The sequence below is a fragment of the Sciurus carolinensis genome, chromosome 2, assembly GCF_902686445.1.
Source record: "Sciurus carolinensis chromosome 2, mSciCar1.2, whole genome shotgun sequence".
NCBI classification, from domain to species: Eukaryota; Metazoa; Chordata; class Mammalia; order Rodentia; family Sciuridae; genus Sciurus; species Sciurus carolinensis.
The window spans coordinates 103,951,853-103,975,423 of NC_062214.1; the positions used below are offsets into that span (position 1 = coordinate 103,951,853).

The 23,571-nt window shown below is 33.9% G+C and overlaps 2 protein-coding genes across 2 annotated transcripts in view; one reads left to right on the forward strand and one right to left on the reverse strand.

Annotated features, from left to right (window-relative positions):
• The window catches only part of Fgf7 (fibroblast growth factor 7), a 56,126-nt gene extending 48,426 nt beyond the window's left edge, over nucleotides 1–7,700 (reverse strand). Inside the window, 3 exon segments of the mRNA XM_047538492.1 lie at nucleotides 6,294–6,494; nucleotides 6,497–6,845; nucleotides 7,439–7,700. Of these exon segments, the coding sequence (XP_047394448.1) occupies nucleotides 6,294–6,494; nucleotides 6,497–6,578 (283 nt within the window). The 5' untranslated portion in view covers nucleotides 6,579–6,845; nucleotides 7,439–7,700.
• Fam227b (family with sequence similarity 227 member B) overlaps nucleotides 1–23,571 on the forward strand; it is a 190,190-nt gene that overhangs the window by 145,074 nt on the left and 21,545 nt on the right. The window lies entirely within an intron of this gene.

Below are 23,571 nucleotides of genomic sequence, written 5' to 3' on the forward strand. Positions count from 1 at the left end.
AGGGATTTTCTTTTCAACCTCTTTGGGTGTAAGAATTTAGATGTGGTTTGGAGAAAGGAGTAGATGATATTGAAGCCTAATTTCATGTAACAAAAGTTCTTTCTTCCTCCATATTACTTAAGTATACACACATGCTGCCTTTTCTTCTATATGTCATATATGAAATTTAAATATGGAAAACTGTCATATTCCAATAGTAATGTTAGGGAAATGCTTCCAAAATTGATACAAAAGAAAATTTTAAAAACTTTGCCTCATGTTGTCTAATCATCCCAGTCTTACGAAGAGAACAAACTTCTACATTCACATCCTTTTCACTAGTCTGGATAGACCCCCTAAACATGTGGTTCTCTCCCTGCCATAGGTTTTCTAGGTTGTAAATTGTTCCTTTAAACCTCTCCCTTTGAACTAAGTGGGGTGGAGATAGGAGATAGGAGCCTAATTTGGAGGTATCTGGGTTCATAGTCAGAAATAGCTCACTTGTGTGCCAAATAAGCTGGTATTGATGCTTATATTCCAGGTACCTTGAAGCAGCACCATTTGAAAGGCATCAGAAGAGATTCAGATTGTGAGACTATGGCAAAGGACCTATTCTTCCCTGCAGTAAAAGGAACCTTCTTAATAAGTAGCTACAGTGCTTGTCATCACATGCATATCTAAGCAAGTTTATCAAACGTTGAAGCCACTAAGATTTGTCAGGTCAAAAGAACCCAAAGAACTGCACAAATTCAGAGATTTCAAGATTAAGCCTATTCCAAAATCCTCTCTAGTTAACTCTGAAGCCCGTTAAGGGTTCCAAAATATTCCCAGGACCTCTAAGAGGGTTCAGGCTCAATTAGAATTCTTGGTCCCTATAGCAGTAATATGCAGCTTAGCTGCACATTAGAATCACTGGAGAACTTAACAAAGACTGATTCATGGGTCCTTTCTGTCTTCATGAGATTCTGATTTAACTGAGCTATGGTTTCCCCAATAATTAATGTGATTCTCTTAGTTCCGTAGTCCTCAGCCTTGGCAGCATGTCTAAATTATCTAGGGAGTTTTTAAAATTCCTGATACTCAAACTGTACCCATATCAATTTAATTAGGATCTTTGTGGGTGGATCCTGGCATTAAATTGTTTTAAAGGTCCCCAGCTGATTATAATATTGAGCCAAGTTTGAGAAAGAAATATCTACAAAAGGCAGCTCCTCCCATGTATCTAACAATTGGCTTCTTACATTCTCTCCAATTCAGATGGGCCTCTGAATGCACAAAAACCATAGGCTGAAGCTGTACAGCTGAGTCAGAGAGATCAGATGCTCTGGTTCAACAGAGAAACAACAGTGATATAGAAATATCAGTTCAAATGAAGATTCAAGAGATGATAAGAGATACACCTGTGGCAATACATGAAATTATTAGTATTTACGAAGTGCCAGGCACTTATGGCAGCCAAAAAGGAAGATTATAAAACAAAATATAAGCCTTAATAGACCAATTTCAAAGAACAGTTAATATTTAATATCAGTTCTATAGGCTTCCATCTTGTCAATAATTTCTAGGATTTTCTTTCATAGATATATTCCATAGATATATTTCTATTATCATTTTTTCAAAGGCAGAAATTATCTTTATATTATTTTTATTTTGACAATGTGAGTTATTATTCTGTTAGACAACTTGCCAAGAACTGTTTGAAACATAAGCAAATTTACCTTTTCCATATTCAGAGGTGATAGCTATATTTGATAGCTACTAGTAGCAATTATTGTTCAGTTGGAGCCTATCCAAAGAATTGTTGACAATTGAAGTCGCTGAGGTTTTGTGGCCAAAGACAAATCCACAATGCTGTGTTTATTTGCTTTTCTCCAATTGTTAGGCCATATCCCATCACAGTCTAACAATCCAAAGAGGAATATTGCCAAATCATTGGCCAGTTTGTCAGAATGGCTAACCCTTTCTTGCTATGGAGCTAACAATGCTCATTGATATCCATGAAAGATATGCTTTCTCTTGGATCAGTGGTTTATGACAATTAAAAAAGAATGAGTGATATTTACTATTTTGAGAGGAACACAATTTTAGTAATTAGCTATCAAAAGCAAGAAATTATCTTGAGGGATTGGGTTCTCTGTCCACATCTGTCTTTCAGGGCAGTGACGGGTGCCCAGCACACTGCTGCCATCTCTCACTCGGCACTTCAATTCCCAACTAAAACAGCAGTGTTATTTTTGTCAGGTGTGGAGTGACTGACTCTGTCTGCTGATGTCCAATAATTATCTAAATTCACCCTCTGGCTCTGGCTCTGAGAGGAAAGTTCTGACAACAGAAGTGGAAGTATGGACCATTTTTTCCAGTTCCTTTATGATGTTATCAATTCTTCCTCTGTAGAGAACACGAATGTACTTTTTGGAGGGCCATTTTATGCTTTTAGTATCCTTAGTATTTGCTCAGGTTAGGTTTCAATTTCATCACTGAGAAATCTACTTTAAGGCTAACTGTGGAAGCACCAGAAAGAACAAGTAAAGAGAAGCAGTTTTTTGCCTTCTGGGTAGGAGCACTGTGCAATTCCTTAGAATCATTCTCTGGTAACGAATGCCCTACCCTCAAGTATCAGAAATAAGGTCCAACTTTTCTTGGCCTTTCATGAGTTCCCCCATCTACATAATTAATCTTGCTTATATGTTATAAATATAAGTCTTATTTCTGGTGAATCCTTGGTACACTCTTTCAGCAGTGTGTTCATTATAAACTAAATTTGTCTCATTTCACAAGATGCCACTATAACTAAGGTAAGACTGAATTAAGTGAGATCTTCATAGTCCAGGGTAGTTTAGTAATTTTTCAAGTTCCTTAAAAGATATGAGACATAGTAATCACATCCACCTCTCCAAACACTCCCCTCTTTGCCTCCCCACCCTTCCTTCTCCTATCCCAGCCCAACTTCTAGAAGCAAGAACATACAACCAGATATTTCATCTCCCCTTGCTAATGCCAATCTATATTTACAATATCTTATAAATTACATTCCGAGGGACTGGTAGTATGGCTTAATGGTAAGCACTTGGCTGGCATGCACAGTCCCTGGATTCAATTCCCAGCCCTCTACCAAAACAGTCTTATGTGGGAGCTGTGCTTCTGTTTGTGGAACTAAGCATCCCTCCAAGCGCTATTAACATTCTCAAGTCATTTTCCTTTTCATTCAAGAAAAGTCTTGAGAATGGACTGGGTTTTTTCTTATGTTAAGAAAAACAATGTTTTATATAGTTGGCATCTTACTTTTCATGTAAAACTTTTTTTTTTAATCTTAAGACATTAAAATCTATACCAAGGACCTCCAATCTCAACACCTGTTAAAATTTTTAAGTTATAAAACATGGAAAATGAAATTCAAAATTTTAATTCTGAATCTTCACTAGTTACACAAGTCTGGTACATTTGAATCTAGTAGGCAATCCGATATCATAACTCAGGAAAGGAACTTGTTTTGTTCATTCATTCATTCATTCATTCATTCAGTTAATTGTTGAAGGTGGTAAATAATCTTTAAATTTGGAATTTCAAGTTTCTCATCCTCTTGAATTATTTTAAAACAAATTCTCCTAGGAATTTCCTTTGTTACCTGTCTTTCCTAATAGAATAGCTTCAATTGCACCCTTGTAAATTTGCATGTTCATGTATGGGAATTCACTCTTAAAATGAGTAAGGCTGCTTCTTAAGTAATAGGAAGTAGTTATCAGAATTTTCTTCTAGTAAATTATTCTCCACAGATTCTTCATTAAATATTTCTTCTGTATCTTAGTATTTTCTATAGCCAAAACTATCTTAACCTCCTTAACTTTGGAGAAACCTTACTGGCTCATTTTCCAATCAGATAGCAGCACAACTTGACAAGTATTTAGAGTTTGCTATTCTGAGGAAGGTTCTCTATCCAGGAGAATTTACCATTTCAAAAAGTAATATCACATATATAGACCTAAAAAAGATTGTAAGTGAAGATTATTTATGTAATGGTGTCATGTCTTTTTAATACACTGATATTGTGATATTCTAATTTATAATGACATAGGATGACTTTTTTCCTTTCTTTTTACTGTAGAATTAGTGTTAGAAGAGAAATGATTTGCCAAAATAGCACTATGATAATCAAAGTTAGCAAATTGTATTTCAAACTATAGAATGCTTCTAGCATTTGTATTATATATATAATATAACATATATTATATATATATGCACACACAAATTAACTGGGTTTCACAGTTTTAAGAAATTTTAACACAAAATAAAATTTACATGTGTGAATGCATTCTAATTACAAATATTTTTGATGCCAAATAATCATACATATTATTCATTTTCACTAAAATTTTACATCTGTTTACTTTTTCATTATTGGTAAAAGTATTCAAAGGAATTTGAGTGTAGAAGAATTCTACAGTTTATGTTTGATAACCTTTTTACTAGCATTTGAAATTAGCTCTGCAACAGATCTTGTGATTGAGATAATATTCACTTTCATCTCATTCATTATGGGTGATAGTTATACAATGGATACTACATTTCTTTACATTTATGCAATATGCTCTGTGGTCAAAGATAGAATAGACTATAAGAACTAGAAGGTTATGTTGAAAAACACATTCCATGTTTTACAGATGAAATTAGAAAAACTGAGAAATTGTCCCAAAGTCATTCACAGATGGGGACTGGAACCATGTGTCATAACTTGCCTCTGAGCTCTGGCCTTTCTACCAGATTCCATTTCCATGATAAATCTCAATAATTTTTAAATAAACTGATAATAAGCCAAATTCTATTGCTCACATAGAAATGATATCCATAAAACTTCCTCCAAATGGTCATTTCCTTAGCTAAACTTCAGTATAATCAGAACAGTCTTCTACAACTAACTTCAGTATAATCAGAACAATCTTCTAGAACTAACATGATACCTTTGTTAATAGCAATAATGATAATAATAAAACCATAACTGTTAACAGTTCATCAAAATGGCCTTAACATTCTATATCAATTATGGTTAAGATCCTCTTGTTTTCATATTGCAAGCATGATTCTCCCAAATTCTCATTTATTGACTGATTAGTTTAGAAGCCTAAAGACATTTAGTAAACAGGAAACAAAAGTTCTAAATAATCACTGTGTGTCTGACACAGTGCTAGGCACATGATCACACCACTATCCCATGCATCATTTTTCAACTGACTTTAACACACCTAACATGTTTAATATCAACATTTTCCAAGTCCTAGCAATACAAATAAAACTAATTTTAAATTCTTAGGATAATGTTGAAGTATATGTTTTACATCATTAAATATAATACTATTGAAATTGGTTATGAATCATAGCCATTAAATGAAAAATCCAGTCCTGATATTTTAATATGAAATAACAACTGATTCTTGGGGCAAATGTAAGGCTTCTTAATTATAAATGATGAAAATAACATCTCTGTCGACTTACTTTTTATTTTTTCAGATGTTGACAGAACTTTATTTTATTCATTCATTTATATGTGGTGCTGAAATTGAACCCAGTGCCTCACACATGCTAGGCAAGTGCTCTACCACTGAGCTACAACCCCATCCCTCAACTTACTTTTATTTCCTGACATTTCCGTTTCTCTTAAAACAAACTATATCTTATATGACAGTAGATTTAGATAAAGAAATGTCAGAAAGAAACTATTTTTCTGCCTAGGTAGATAAGTAAGCAATCTAACACAAACTCATTATGACATGAATGGATGAGGATGCCACAGATTACCTTCAGTTTTATAATTATACACAAAGAAACAAGAATGCATGTTTTTGAACACAGATTAAGTATTTTGCATCATGGAAATATTCTTTAAAGGAAACTAAACTATAAAAATAAATAAATTTTCTCTTCCTCAAATTTGTGATTAGTACTTTGGTGAGCATTTACTGAGAAGTATGTGAAAGCTCCTAAAAAGTTTTACTAGGAAAAAAGAATCACATTTCAATGTGAATAATACTATTTACATTTTGCTTAACATAAGAGAATTTCAAGCTCAGCACATGAAGTATGTGTTTTCCCGTTGACTTAAGTTTTAAGTTCCAACTATAATAGTAAATTTGCCCTGTTCCAAGATATATTTTTAGGAACATAGTTCACACAATCCCAATTTACAGAAATTATAAAGCAATATTGCATTTAATTATTATTTCACAAGTAAAGGAAACTGTGAAAGCTTGTCACCTGAAAATTGATCCTTTAACACATGGTCAAGGGCTATAAACACTGCTTTAAATAAAGGACATACTTACTGTAATTGTTCTTCATCTCTTGGGTCCCTTTTACTTTTCCTCGTTTATCAATCCTCAGATACCACTGTGTTCGACAGAAAAGTCTTCTCACTCTTATATCCCCTCCTTCCATGTAATCATAACTTCTGGTATGTCGTTCAGGACTGGAGCAGTTCACATTTGTAGCCATTTGCTCTGGAGTCATGTCATTGCAAGCTAAGATAGAGTGCCCACTAGACACATAATGTGAAAGCATGATGTGTAGAGCAAGGTTGGCAGGATCCATGTCAGTATCCATTTGTGCATTATAGTGTAGTGCTCCGGGTGTTCATGAATAACATAATGAAAAGTAAAATCTTGAGTTGATTGTTATTCCTAGGTCATTGACCTCTTCCTATCTGTGAATTACAGATTTATTTAAGAAAGAGTAGTTGCTCTTTCCAAATTGTTACCCTTATCCTTTTAGTTTCTGATATCAATACAGAATCCTCCTTAAATAACTCTGTGTAGATAAATCCTTATAAAACAGGTTGTAATAAGCCAGTTGCTGTGGCGCTGTTTGCTACTTGACTTCTGTTTGCAATGAGAGATTAAGAATGGGGAGGGAAAGAGAGAGGAAGATAAAAAAAATTGTGTTATAAATTTCAGTGAGTAAATAGGATGATACATTCAGTGTACTTAATACTTTGAATATACATTTAAGACAGCTTTCACAGAGGATGCCAACAGCTTTGCCGCTCTACATATAGATTTATAAAAGTTATGTATTATTAGAAACAAATCAGAATATGACTAGACCATTCATTTCAGTCACTCTTTTATAAGAAACACCCTGCAATCAGAGCTATTGATTTAAATCGAGTTCTGCAATTACTGCTAACAAAGTATAAATGCTTTCCCTGCATTTCTTTATTATATGCCTTTACATTTATGGTTAATCAATAATTTTCTCCTGAACTACCCGCATTTTTCAAGTTAAATGTCAGGATTGCTCTGGAGAGCTTCAACTTTATGTAAGCTCTACAACATAATGACTCTAGATATTTTTTACATGGTTCAAAAATCTGGTAACTTTTACCTTCCCCCTCGATACCATAACCAGAGAAAAAGATAAAGTTTTAGAAAACATTCAGAATTGTTTTTAAAGACAAATAACAGTAACTTACTTGTTCTGTTTATAACAGCTGGATACACAAGAATTCCATGTCTGTTGTCTGCCTTGTGCAACTTGAGCCTCTCTACTGTAGCTACAAACTATTTCTCAGCTGAGAAATCCTCCAGCAGAATCATAATTGTTTCCATAAATCAACAGGCAAGAGGATTTTCTCGGTGTGTGTGAGCGCGTGTGTGCTTGTGTGTGTGTGTGTGGAGCCTTTTATTCAGGGCTTTTCGATAAATACCTTTGCTGACCTCATTGGAAGCAATTAAAACTTAACCAGTGAGCTGTTAGTTGAATGCAACAGCGAGAATAGAAGGAGACTTGTATAATATTCAATGGTCATGAGAGGGAGCTATGAACATGCTTAAATCTACAAGTGGGTATCCACTTTGTAGAAACAGATCTCTGATTCTGAAGCAGTTAGCAGGGGAAAGGAAATTGTTAGACCTTCTTTACAATACAGCAGTTACATAATCTTTGGAAAATATTTCCTTGAACGTATATGAAAGTGGTTTTTACTAGTTAGAAAATCTTTTCTACAGCTTTATGATGCATGTATTTCTTTAATTACTCTTTTGTGCTCAAATGTCAGAACAAAACTAATGTGTTAACTCAAATATCAATGTCTTAAAACACTCCGTTGCTGAGTTAAGTATTTATCTTTGCACATGGAGATCATTCACTATTGCATATGAGTATAACTTTTACGTTCCTAGGCTGAAAGCAAGAAGACCTAGTTTTTTTATTTGACGTGGTTTACTTATAACCAGTATGACCTTGGGTTAGTCACTAGACATCCCTGAGTCTCAAATGTTGCTACATTTGTAAAATTAAAGTATTCATCTAAACAACCCAGTGGTGCTTTGTACTCTTAAAATTCTGTATCCTGAGACTTATACCAATGGCTAACATAAGGAAGAGGACACACAATTTCAACAATTGTTATTCTTAAAATTAAAAGTAAAGAAAACAGTTTTACCTTGGTACCAGGGTTTGACTTTTGCCTCAATGAGAACATTGGCCTAATAAAAATATCATTTTAGGGATGGAATTATAAAACCTATAACTAACATAAATAACAGAAATCTATTATACTTTTCAAAATGAGTTGTTCTCTTTATTCCCTGTACTAGTGTATATATGGCAGGGTCCAAGTGTTTTATTAGATATTTGGTTAGAATAATTGCATCATCAGTCTAACTCAGTATTTAGGAATGTATATTAAAATTTTTCCCATGTTGTACACTTACACACACACACACACACACACACACACACACACACACACAAAACTTCTGTACTTAAAATGCACTATTTTACCACCAGGTGGTGCATGTAGACCAAATAGGAAAAAAAAAAAATGAAATCAAGTCCATTCAATTGGATTATGGCTTGTGTTTTCCTATATGTCTATGCTTTTAGGGAACAGAATCAATAGCATGAAATATTTTAAACATACCCAGTTACATTTTATTTATGAAATATTAAAAGTGTTACATTTTAAGCAAAGCAGGGTGGGCTTTTCTATAATTACATCTGTGGAAAGCAAGATGACTCAAAACATTCTGTCATCCCTGTAAAAGCAGAAGAGGAATGAAATATGAGGCTATTGTGTTCTGAATTATATCCCACTAGTTTTGGAGCCAACAGTAATGAATGGGATCAGAATTCCTAGGACTTGGAAATTTCTCCCAAAGAAATGAAAAGTTATTAACAGTCAGTACCCAGTTTAAATATATTCAAGAACTACTAAATTTATCTGTTCTACACTGACCATGTAGACTGCATAACCATGTGATCCTACGATATGTATAATCAGAAAGATGAGAGATTACACTCCATTTATGTATGATCTATCAAAATGTCTAAATGCATTCCACTTTCATGTACAACAAATTAGAACAAACAAAAAGTAATTAAAAAAAGAAATCAATGGATTGGAAGTCAATATTTGCTAACTAAATGCCTAGGATTTAAATAAAAGAAACGGATACTTTGCTCCTAAAGAATGCTTAGTAGTACCCTAAAATCTTCTATATAGAACTGACTGTAGAACCAGAAACAAAGAATAAAATTATGAGTGAAGCCTTAGATGCTACTATATTCTGATTTGGAATTAGGATGTAAGTAATAATGAACAGATCAGTCTCAACAAGGAAATTATATGAGGAGTTTGAGTTCTTTGATGATCAGTTTCCTAGTTGAAGAATAATTACCTTCAGATAGGTGCATAACCTGTTTCACTGGTATCACACCTATAAAGCAGAGCCTCACATAGACTTATGTCCAGATTATACCTACATTCACGAGGGATTCTCCAAGAACTAATAACCTTAGTTAGCTTCAGATGAAGTAACCCTCTTGGATTTTATTTCCAGTTTGATTTTAGGAGAGAATATATGATATATAGAGAATTTATTTCTGTGAATATCATAAAAACAGAAGTTGTTAAATAATTTACCACATAACTCTGTTTAAGCAACCTCCATTGAATCCTTTATTCCATGAAGAAATAAATGAAGCACAATAACTTTGATTTAATGGATTTTGAGATTCAATAATTGTAAAATGGTGCATCTTTTATAATTATGCATAATATAATCAATAGAAGGAAACATCATTAAATATTTTCATTTCTTTGCATTTTTACGTACTATCCTGTTGCCCATCCTCCCAGTTTCCATCTTTTCCCCAAAATACAGACAGTTGTTATTAGTTTCTTGTTTTTTTACTTTACTTCTTTTCATAAAGTAACATTCCCTACATACTGCTCTGCATGTCACTTTTTCACTTAGTAAAAATATAGAATCTCCCCATTTCAGTATTCAAGAAGATCCCTTGATTTTTTTTATCACTGCATAGTATTCCATTGAGTGGGTTTATCCCTGAGTATTTAACCAGCTTCCATTAAGGAACATTTAATTTATTACCAAAATATGTTATAGTGAATAAATTTACAAATATGTCACTTTATAGTGTACAAATATATCTGCAGAATCAATTTTCAGCACTGGACCATCTGGGTCAAAAGATGTGTGTGTGTGTGTGTGTGTGTGTGTGTGTGGTGTATGTGTTTATATGTGTGTGTGTGTGTGTGTGATTTTTGATGTTGCCAACTTATTGTCCTTGAAGAGTTTACTTTTTTTAATCCTACTAGCAATACTTAAAAATAAATTCCCATTTGCTCAACAGTATATTGCCAAAATATGGAATTTTGCTAAACTGACAAGTGAAAATGGTATTTCATTCTTATGAGACAAGATTACCATAATATACAAATACTACGAAGTCAAGATAAGTGGTGCTGTAAATGTCTGCAATAAGTGGCAGAAGAGTTTTCCCTGGAAAACTGCCAGCAGAGCTGCAATTGGAAGCATGAGTGGGAATGAACAAGGTGAAGAGGTGCTAGTGAATGTACGAAAACCCTGTGTTGAATGAATGACAGCATCCTCTTTTCAGCAAGAAACTAGCATGCCCCCAGTAGAAAGAAGAGGGCCTGGCATGCCCCTCTATTAGGGAAGTAGAGGGCCCATGAAGAGAATGGAGAGGCGGGCGGGATCTCTGTGGGCCATGTTAAGGAGATTGATCTTTATACTAAGAGCAAAGGGAAGCCATTATGGTATGTTAGGCATAAGAGTAGCCTGAGAACTGCACTTTGTCTCTGTTCCCATCACAACTTAATTCCTACTGGCAGAATAAGTTTATGGTATATTAAACTCTATTCATTCATCCTGTTTTTTCTGTTCTTCATATTATCAAAAAGATAGCCAAATTTTTGTAACTGGAAAGGCAAAATTGTAGGGAAAAGTCATGTTTCCTGACTTGGGTAAAATCTAAATCCATTTTAAAAATTCATGTGAAGTGCCCTAAAAATAAGGGAAGCATAAGAATGTTTTTGAGAAGCAGCACAATAAAATTAGAGTTCCATGGACTGGGGAGCACAGAGAAGTCTATAGGTCCGATATGTGGGGGGCCATGTCCCTGTATTTTTAATTTCACCACACATCAGAGATTCAAAACGCCAGAGAACAAGGACTGTCTCTTGTGTAAACAGAGTGACCCATAAGCATCCCTTGAAATAGTTCTCATGTTTAAATAAAAAATCAGGAAACATTATGGAACCCAGTCCTGAAGGAACTATGTAAATAAAGTCAGTGAACACCCCAGAAATAACAAAAGTAGCCAAATGACTCAATGATTAAAGCCTTTGCCTTGGCTTTGCATAAAATCCTTGAAACCCAAGAATAACAGAAGTTAAGTTTTCCATCAACCTGGGAGGGTGGAATTCTCAGAATTAAAGCTAGGTTGATTTATATTTATAAATATAAATTTATCCGTTCTTCCTTGCATATCTGAAATTGTGGTCCAAGATTTATTTCCACTACATTCCTACAGCTGTTCTCAGACTATGAATTTATCTTCATCTTTTCTCCTGTCAGTTCCATTCTATAATTCAGCCTCGACTCTGGATCATACCACACAACCAATTCTACTTATCTCCTTGATTCATCTATTTAACAAATATTTATCAAATAGCTGCTCACTACCAGATGTTGTGTTAGCCATCTGAGATACAATAGTGCTCTTTCTGGAAGTGAACTCTGCCCTTACAGAGTCTGCACTCCAGTGAGAGAACAAACATGAACAAATGGGTCTGGGCACGGTGCAGGTGAAGGGGTAGTTGAAGATCTTGTGTTCCAAGAGGTCAACATGAATGAAGTACGTGAGCAGTGGGGAGAAAGGTACACAGGGATTCCATCATTAAGAACTTGTCATGATAGGAACTTGAGCTTATTCTAAGAAATGGGAAACTGGAGTACAGGTATGTCTTTCTGAACTTGATTCACCTGGTCAAAGACAATAGCTTCAACTCAGGAGTAAAATCCCAAAAGGAATTAAGCAAAGCTGAGGTCCCTATAAATCCTCAATTATGTAAACTTTGTGCTTACCCATGGCATAATGCCCTAACATTTAAAAACTAACTGTATATAAGATGTGAAGTCTGAGTCATATGCTCAAAATTGTGGTGTGCCTGTGACTCAACTATGTAAATATCTCAGTTTACAAATGTTATTTGATTCTTTGAATCTCTGAGTTTATAAAACCTTTTGTTTTATTTAATTTATACTTATAAATTCTCTGTAATGCTAATCTAAATTTAAAGTTCCTCAAATTATATTATTAATTTACTGAATTATGGTTCAAGTTTATATAGCTGGAGCAAGCTCTCTAGTTAGAGCTTCTAGGTTTTTGCAAGGGGTTGCTATTTGATTTCTATTTTTTGTGAATTTCTATGTAATGAATGTGAGATACAAATTTAGGAATATAGAGAAAAGAACTCAGTCTTAAAAGGAGAAATGTCCCTGTTGGAATGTAGAATTGCTGGCTTTTGGACAACTTGTAAGCCACGAGCCCAAGAGTCGAAGTGATAGAAAAAGACCATTAACTTTGTGAAGCGAGGGTCAAATACTTGTTTGGACCATAACCCTCTGGCCCAATCAACCACCCAATCAACTGCCCAAATGTCAGAGACCTTGATATGAGCTCAAAGATGCATGCCAGATCAGACACCCTATTGGGGAAACACAATCTTGCTCAATATTTCCCAATCCCAAGGAAAGTCCAACCCCTTTGCATCATACATGTTCTACCTAATTATGTACCTTAATAAAAACTCAGACCTTAAGCCCTGGCAACACATCTCACTCTTGAGATAGCCCACGTTCTGCCCTGAAAATGTATACCTTCAACTTTTGCTTCCTAATAAAGTTCTGATCCTTTCTTTGATAAAATTTGATGCATCTTTAAATTCTTTTCTACAATGTGTCGAGCATCTGGAAAGTCTGAGTAGAGGTCTCTTCTGCCTCTGGACAGGCCTCCTTGAATCCCCTTACAAGGACAAGGGCATTTGTCTCTGTATAAGTCATTCTTAATAGTCTTGATTTCCCTTCAGTTACTAACTTTACTAACTTTCCCTTAAGTTACTAAAGAATCAATCTCCTTGATTCAATGCTATACATCAGTGCTTGATTTTAACAACCTAATGTCTTTCTAAAAGTTGAAAAATGTTCTAATGAAGAGAGTTGTACTTGACCTTTAGGAGAACATCTTGAAAAACACAAAGATCCTGTGTAATTATGCTATTACATTGTTTGCTTTAAATTGTCATTCTTGGGTTCCATATTAATCATCTACATAGTAAGACAGCAGAATGAGGGGTAAAGTTAGCATAATAACTTTTTTAAAAGCTTCATGAATGTCAATGTGTCAGTAGTGAACTTGGGTTAATTTTCAGTTCATTAGCTTAAAACCATGACTTTTCAGCACTAGATGAACTCTTCAAAAGTAGGAGAAAAAGGAAGAATAAAGATAATTATGATAGTAAAATAGAGAGAGAGAAGAATGTTACGGAGTTCACCATCATTAGAATAAAGATTGAGGAGTTCATGAAATGCCACCCCAAAATATGATACTTTGGTTCCCTGATTATTTTGAACTGAGGGTATTTGGGGAATAGTGGACACAGGCAGAGACTTTCTCTGAGAGATCAGTCCTTCAAAGGAAACTCAAGTTTGGCTTTTGTTATTTATAATAACCACTTCTGAGCACACCGGAGTTTATACTAGTGAGTGATTCAGAGTAGGACCTCTCAACAGCCTCAGAATGAAGCCAGTCAGCAGAAAGACCAATTTGGTCAGTGGACTTTTGGCCCACTCACCAGTACCAGGGTTGAGACTTGAGGTTGGAGGTTGAGTTCTATAAAATCTCTCAAATGATGAGATTTAAAGATCTTCTAAGTTGGACAATGTATCTATGTGCTGAAATGGCAGTATAGCCCATCTCGAAGCGAATAAAAGCTCCTGTGCTCTGGAAACTTCTAGACCTCTCCCTATGTGTCTTTTCATCCAACTATATCCTTTGTAATATATTTTATAATAAACTTGCATTAGCAAGTTAAAAAATTCAATTGCCATGAATCTCCTCCCAAAATATCTCATAGAATCTAAGAGGGGGACTGGAGGTCAACACCATACCCACACGATCCAATCACCTATTCTGAGAGCTGTTTGGAGACATTTTATTACTTGAGTGACTATTTAATCTGCATAAAAGACAACCTTTCTTCATCATAATTTTCCCACTTCATCCTCCCACATCTTGTGTCACCATAACCCCAGAGAAGCCCCAAGCCTCTTTCTACTCCTTTCTGGAATACATGATGATGATGACATGTCAGCTCCAGTCAGTCTCAAATTTTGCGGGACTCCTGAGCATATATATGTAATTAAAATAGTCTGTCCTGCTGTTAATCTGTTTTATGTCAGTTTCATTCATATCCAAGCCAAGAAATCTGGAAGGATAGAGGAAAGCCAATTTTCACTCCCCAAGAAAATACAGTCACAAAAAACTAGGTACCTAGTAAAAGTTGTATTTGTATAAAACTGGTGGCTAACACAATAACATATGAATAAGAAAAAGGCAGTTTATACTTACCGTTAAGCTTCTCTTTAAGGTAAACAAACATCCGTGCTATCTTCAAATATTACTCAGTTTTTCCCTCAAGGGCATTTAATATTAACTAGACACAGTGAGTCCTTCTTATTCCTATAATCAGTTCCAAAAATTATCAGTTCTACCACTATAACTTCTCTCACACCTGTTTCTTCCTATCAATCATTACCTCCAACTCCTAGGTCACGTCATTGTTTTTGCTCATGTTAACTCTGTTCCTAACCCATCTCTGTGCATCTCCAATTTCCAATTCATTTTAAGTGTTGCTATCAGACTAATCTTTTTAAAGCACAGTTGCAATTGCTACTTTTCCACTCAAAAGTTTTCACTAATACCCCAATTTTTCCTGAATAAAACCCTCTTCGTCTCTTTCTGATGTGCAGACTACCATTTCCAGTGTCCTCTGTAACTCTCAGTATGCCCCAAGCACTAGGCTCTCTCACTTGGTTTGGGGTAACAGAAGATTCACTCCACCGCCACCACTTCTCTTAGTAAAGAAAAGAACTACAGGGAAGATATCCTCACAAATTCCCTCTCTCTACCTTCTCTCCCTAGCGCTCCCTCTCTTTCTTTCTTCCTTTTTATATATTCCGTCTGGGTGAGGAACTCAAGAGTAACGAAAGCTTATCAGATATTTCCTTTGAAATCTTACATATTGGGTTTTCAATGATGCAATAAATTCTTGGTTCTGTTTATTCTGTTAACTAATTACTTCAAATCAACACTATGTATTCAGAAAATGCATGATGTAATAGAGATATACTGTTAGGTAGGATAAGCAAGGTCCCTGACCTAATGGAACTTAAATTATGCAGGAGGGAGCTGATAATGAACATATTAAAATAATTCTGATAATATTTCAGGGAAAATAAGTAGGTTACTACAGTAGCAAATGATACAAAGGAGAAGAGGTACTTGGAATCTGATCATATAAAGTCTTTCTAAGGAGGTGAATTTAAGTTGAGACCTGAAGGATAAGAAGAAATCAGAAGTAGAGTTAGAGAATTCTAGATGAAAGTAACCAGGAGAACAAAAGTTCTGAGGTCAAAATGAGTTTATTGTTAGAAATTAAAGATGGTATAACTGGGACATTGGTGAACAAAGGAAAAGTTAGATGATAAGACCAATATACATAGAGCCTAGATATCAATAGGGATTTGATCCTAAGTGTAATGGGTTATAATTTAGTGATGTGACTATTCTGAAAACCTTTGTGGAGAATGGTTTGGGAGATGGTAAAGATTGAAGTAAGGAACCTCTACGGGGGATATGGTTGAAATCCACATCAGAGATGGTGATATCTCAGACTAGAATTATGGCATGGGAGTTGGAAATTAGTGGGCAGAAACATGTTGAGACAAAACTTGATGATAGATTTAATTAAAGGACAAAGAGGAATCAAGGTTAAATTCCAGAGGTCTGACATTGTATCTAGATTAATGGTGGTGTCTTTTGCTGAACCAAGGAAGATTGGGAGAAGACCAGCACTGTAAGGGAAATCAGAAAGTTGGGAAGTCTGGGGATGGTAGGAAGGAATGCTATAGCCCAAAGCCCAACTCACTCTAGTGCAGAGGAATCTGAACCTCTACTTCCTTGAAATGAGAACCAGGAAGCATCGTGGAAATCTATTACCACAAAAGTATAGAAGTACAATCTTTTTAGACCAGGCACAGTGGAATATACCTGTAAGTTCAGCAATTTAGGAGGATGAGGCAGGGGGATCAAAAGTTAGAGACCAACCTTGGCAATTTAGAGACACTTGTTTCAAAATAAATTTAAAAGAGGTGGAAATGTATCTCAGTGATAAAGTGCTTGCCTAGCATACATGAGACCTTGTGTTTAGCCCTACCTTACCAAAACATAAATAAAATCTCTATTTTAAGGATATCTAGTACATAAAGAAAACTTCGTATGCATTATTAATTATGTATTTTGATGAAAATGTTAAGAAAAATCCTCCCTAGCTTTTCTAATTAGGAATGTCTGACGACCATAATATGATAGACCCCAGCAGTAAAACACAAGAAATACATCAGAAGTCAAACTATGTTGTGGGACTTTATTGTAAAAGCCTAAGGAGTTTTATTCTTAAACAAAATGGGTTTCAGAGTTGTCAAATATAAGTTAGTGTGTAGTGTTCATGTCAATTCTTGGGACACAGAAAAATTTCTTAAATATAACAATATTGGCATTTTTTAAAAAAAAGAAATCAAAATTTAGTATCTTTTCTGGTTATTTCACCTAAAAGAAAATTGCTTTTATATTTTATATTTCCTTCCAAAGAAGAAAATATGTTAGTAGAGAAACATATTAGAGTAATTCATAAAACACCATAGTGGATTGTACAATTAAAAGAATATGATAAAAATCAAAATCTATCCAATGCCAAGAAAAATTGGTTAATTTGGCAAAAAGCAGGACAGGGGTCAGGGAGACAATCATTTCAGTCATTGATAGTGACCAAAAGAACTAACTGATTTATTTTTTTCTAATAGAACTATTTGGCTGCATATGATTATAGCTTTGATTTCATAGCCTAAAGAACTTGGGAGTTGGAAACATTGTATTGAATTTAGAAAGTTGCTAAATTAGCAAAAACCCCAAATTGTAACATATTTTAAGAGAAATTATGTTTATTAATGCCAAGCATTATATATGTAATAAACCTGGCTTAATTAAATCTTTAAGAAGAATAGGGAAATAGCTTTTTAGCTTATCTGCAATTATAAATGTGGAAATACTAAAAAATGTTAAAAAATTGCTTATCTCTTAAATATGTTGAAATTCCCTGTGACAACTGATATATCCTATTATTTTGCACAATCCTGGAAGCATCTTCAAAGCAAAAAGACAAGTTTCACTCCAAACTCAATTTCAGTGGTAACAAATTCTGAATTAAGGAATGTTAGATGTATGATGTTTTACTATTATTTTAAATTTTTCTAAGAATGGATGGCATATTAAGATATTATTCATTATATTATTTTTGCCTTTGGTAAATAAAATTAAAGAAGATAATTCTTACTACAATGAAAGGTTCGATTTAAAGACTAGTTCAAAAATGGTAACAAAATTACTTATGATGTGTTTCTTCTCCCTTCCTTTGACTTATCCATGACTTTCATTCCATTTTATTCTACTTTGCATACTGACATATTGCAGTAGTAAATGTACTCTATTTCTGAAATAACCAAACATAAAACCAGGATACAAACTCAAAAATATCGAAAACATTGTTATTCTTTTTATCCCTCAAAAAAAAGTGAGCAAGAATGGATGAAATACAGAAAGTTTCTTAACCATTTTCCCATATCTAAAACATATTTTATATTTAAAAGATTTTCATTTCTTTCAACAATAGTCCTCATTCCATTAGTACTTCGTTTAATTCTTCTAGACTGAGAGAGTGACCATCTTTTCTCTGCTTTTTATTTCCTTGATTTACTAGTTAAAATTAAATTATGCTATTTCCTTGATGATACTAAATATTTACAAAGATTGGGAATTTTTGTTGTTGTTGAGTTCTCAACTCCTCCTTCCTTTTCTGTGCTTTTCAACTTTGCTTTTTTTATTCTACTCATGTGCCCTTCCTCCCTTCCTTTACTCTCTCTCTTTCTCTCACATGCACACAGACACACACACACACACACACACACACACACACAGTCATATGCTTCATTCTATCACGCCCATGATAAAGGTTTTTGGAAACCTCCTTATGTCATTCTTATATTAATTTTCTGTTTGTTTATCTCTTTTTTTTTGTCAAGTTAAAAACACATCTGGTTTCTATTCTAATCAGTTTTCCTCTGAGAATAACTTCATATTATAGAAAGCAAACAATTCTCAAATAATAACCTATAATGATGCAACTGCTGGTAATTTAAACTTTCATCCAATAATTTTAAAAGTGCTATTCATGCAGTCTAACTTAGCAGACTAAGATAAAGTTTATGGAGAAGTGAATTGTATGGGTAATCATTTGAATTCATTAATACTTGGAAACCTGTTTTCAAAATGAGAAATCTTGGAAACTAAACACGGAAAATGATTCACTCTTCTCATTAGTAATTCACTTCTGAGAGTTCACAAGTTAAATGACACATTCAAAGTGTTATGGGAATGGAGGAAAAGCAAAGGAATTAGGAGAGAGCAAAGCCTGTGCACTGAAAACAGGAAGACAAAAAACAGAACTACTAAAAAACAATGAATAAACATTAAGTGAGAAATTATTGAAAACTACCTACAAAACATGAAACTATGTAAACAGTTCTCTCATAATGAGAGAATGTAGTATTTAGAGGTCATATGAGTAAAGCTGGTCTATGAAGAGTTTTCAGGATTCAGATAATTTGCATCCAGGCCTATCCAAATTGGAATTATTGTCCTTAGTAATCATGTGACAGAGGCAAGTTACTTAACTTCTAAGTTCATCATATGTAAAAAGAGCAATAAGAACTAATTTCCCTTCAAAGAAGCCTAAGTGACTGGGGACTAGATTTGAAAAATAAATACTTTTAGAGATTCTGAAGTGGGTGTATAGTTTTGAAAGAGGGATGTTTAGGTAATTCTAGTGAGAGCAGTCTAGGTTATATTGAGCAGGAATTTTTTGAGGGAAGGTAAGCTTAAAAGGAAATGTGACCAGGGAAATTATAAGAGCACAGAGGAGCATAAAGAATAGTGAAAACAAAGATGAATATAGTAAGAATTAGAAAGAGACTAATTTGCTAACATATATCTCTAGTTTATGTATTACATGCCTACATGGCACTTATTGGCAATTTTCTAAGCATTTTATAAAATTAAGTGATATAGTTCTTCCAAGTTGGTACTGTTTTTATCTTCATTCTTCATATATGGAAACTAGTCTTGAAGTCTTGATAGAGAGAGAGAATAAAAAGTATAGCTACTCTTACATCCTCATTTTGTCAATGAGGAAATAAGGCACAAGAGAGTTTGAATAATTTTCACAAGGTTATGAAGTTAGAAATAAATTGAGAAATTTATACAGATGAGTAGTGTAGGAACCTGAGCTACTAATCACATTTGTATTCAATATAGAATTTATTTTCATAAAGGGTATGGAGGGCCTAATCTTCTTACTTCTTCAAGTACACAGAACTTTAGTATTGATTATGCCAGTTGCCATAACCAGTTCATATGTAAAGAAATTATGGGAAGAAATTTGTTGAGAAAAAAGCTTTAAATCTCAAGAGAAACTCATGCTAATCATCTATAATAGTAAACTTAATCTTTAATTCAGACATATGAACAAAGAATGACAGACTTGGGGAAAACATGAAAGGGAAGGATCAAGGTGAAGGTATCAAAAGCTGATCCAAGAAATATAAAATATTTATTTCAAATTCTCACTAGAATTACTACACAATTTCTATAAAATTCTAAAGAATTTTAACAAGTCTTCACTGAACATCTCCTAAAATGTTTTGAACTCTGAATTTTAGTACTAACTGCCATGGTGATACCCCAGTCTTGTACCCTCAGAAAGAAATCATGATACCTGCTCCCATGGAGCTTATTTGAAATCATATTGCATCACATAAGAAACATAGGTTAGCAAGAAAATGAAGAAGAAAAAAATAGTTCTTGGGAATCAGTAAGATGATGTCTGAGTACATAAATTAGCAGAATGGTTAAGTAGCATAGAATTGTTATGGCTAAAGAACAAATGATTTGGAATATCACAGCATTCAAAGGTAGAACAATAGGGATATAAATTTTAAAGAAGACGAGAAATAAAAAATAGAGATATCAATGTTAAAGAACATAGAAGATCATGAAGATGATAGTTCATCTTCACTCCAGGAAGAGAACATGATGGAAAACAGAGAAAGAGCACTTTTTAAAACTAAAGTGGTCAGATTTAAATGACCAACCAAGGACCAAGCAGAATAAGTAAAGACCTACACATTGGTGAAAACTCTAAATTCTAAAAGTAGAGAAAATTCTGAAATTTTCAAAAATTAAAAAGTTATACAAATTGCTTATGAGGAACTAGAATCAGATTGGCATCAGTTTATACAATTCAGCAGCACATGATGCTAGAGGAGTACAGAAATACCTTCAAAGGCCTGAACAAAGATATTTTTAAAAATACACCAACCAAAATATCATTCAGATCACACAAATAAGAACTTCAAAGGTTTACCAACTATAAACCCACCCTGAAAGAATTACTGTAGCAAAATAAAGTTTCCAAGTGAGATTGTGGAACACAGAGAATTATATTCATCTTGGAACAGTTTTATATTTTTATTGTGGTGATTATACAGCATATGCTTTTGGCAAAACTCATAGAACAGTACACAAAAGAAGGTGATAAACAGAATATATAAATTATACTTCATAAATATATGTAAATATGCATGTATTAATATTAATGAGGAGCAAAACCCAATGAATAAATAAACTATTTTAATTTTAAAACTTTTCAAATAATCTTGCACTAAAATCCCAATGAGGACAACCTTGAAGTGTTGGAAGAAGTTTAGGAAGAAGAAAAATGACTTCACTGAAATTCTTCCTTCATTTAAGAGCAGATAGAAATAGCAATATATTTTAGATATTGATAAAATATGATTAAGCATTTTTGGATTAACCTTTAGGAGAATGGAAATGGAATTTATAACTTCAAAGCAGATGAATAATAATAACAAAAAATGGAATAAAAAAGTAAAATAGAATGACTCATAAGTATGACTGAAAAAGCAAGAAAAACTAAAATAAGAAGGTAAAAATAATTTCAAATAAATTAATCATCATAATATATGTGAATGTATTAGACTTTCATATTAAAAGAAAGACCCTAAGATATGGTTAAACATGTGCACAAATAAAAATATATATTTTATCTAAGACATATCTAAGATAAAATGACACAGAGGGTGATCATATTATTGAATGCCAAAAAAGATAATAATTAGCATGGTTTAATATTTGTTTGTGATAAAAATTAACTTAAATTTAGTTTGGTATGACTGAGAGAAAACTTCATTAGTTTGATTTAGAGAAACTACAACAAACCTGAAGATCATCACACTTAATGGTGATGTACTAAAACAGAATCACTGCTTAACTCAACTTTGTTATGGCAGCTTTTAATCAACATAATAAGAGAAAAGAAGAATTTTAACACCAGTATGTCTGAATATGACAGCTAATCTCAATCTAGTAATTACTCCTACCAAGATATTTGCTTGTTTTTTGTCTTTTTGTCTCAATAATTTCACAAGTGCATTGTTCTGAACAGTTTTATTCCTATTTTCTTATTTGACTGTACTAAATTGGCTCTTGAAAAATTATTGGTGCTCCCTACAGACCAGCCTGCCTTCTGTTAGACAGCAGCTGTAGCTTGGGCTGAGGGATGCCAGATCTCACTTTGCCCACACATAGAGGACCAGAATTAATAGCCCCTGAGGCAAATTCCTTAATCAGTGACTGATGAGAGAGGGTCAATAAGTGTCACAGCTTTCCTCCCTTCCTTGGCTGGGATAATTATGTGCTTTGCCCTTTTATTTTTGTATTTATTTTCAAGAGTCTCCTTAGGAGATTACGGTCCAGTTACTCACTGGGATAGCCGGCTTGATACTGCATCTTTTCATTGACTGCCCTTCTTTTCCTGGACAATCCTTTCCCTGCCCCCATGTTCCTTGCTCCTTCCAATAAACTGCTTACCCTTGAATCCTTGGCACAGGATCCGCTACTGAAAAACATGAATTATGCATAAACAGTAATAATCAGAGATATGTAAATGCTTTTCATTTGCTTCATTTTTAATGCACTCAGTTTCAACTTATTCTCAAAATGAAAAAAAAAAAAAGTAGAAAAGCTGCCAAACCAATGAGGGTGGGGCAAGGAGAGTGAGGGAAAAGGAACAAGAAAAATGAATGACAGCTGAAGGACATTCACCAGAAAAATGATACCATGGTATAGAAGAAAGTTATAACTAAATACCACATATTTTGAAACTTTAATGATGTACTTCTGTGAATGAAAATCAAAAAGCATAAAAGCAAAACTATAGTGAAGGGTCAGATTGAAAAGATGTGAAAAACAAAACCATCGAAAGAATCGAGGGTGAAACTGGAAGACACCCAAGAGAAAATAAGAGACTGATGAAAAGATAGTAAGGGACATACAGGAAATGAGCAAAATGGAAATAAAGAAAAGTTTTAAACGTTAGGGAAAATGATAATAAAGACAGGCACTCACATTTGGAATATAAAAAGTTGATCTCATTCAAGTTGAGAATAGAATGATGGTTATGAGAGGCAGAGAGATGCAGGAGGAGAAAAGTTGGTCTATGGGTAGTAAGTCTCAAGTGTAAGGAGTTGTGGTGTGCTAGCGCACAGAATGGTGTCTGTAGGTACCAATCATGTATTGTGTATTTCAAAAACTAGAAGAAGGGACATTTGGGGAAAAATGAATACTTTCACCATAAAAATGATAAATGTCTGAGAAGGTAGATAAGTGTAAACTGATTTAAACATTATGGAATGTACACATATACCAGATACATGATACCTTATTAACATGTATGATTCTTTCATATTAATTAAAGAGAAAACTATGAATAGACTAAGCGGGATTAATTTTGTGTCTGGCAAA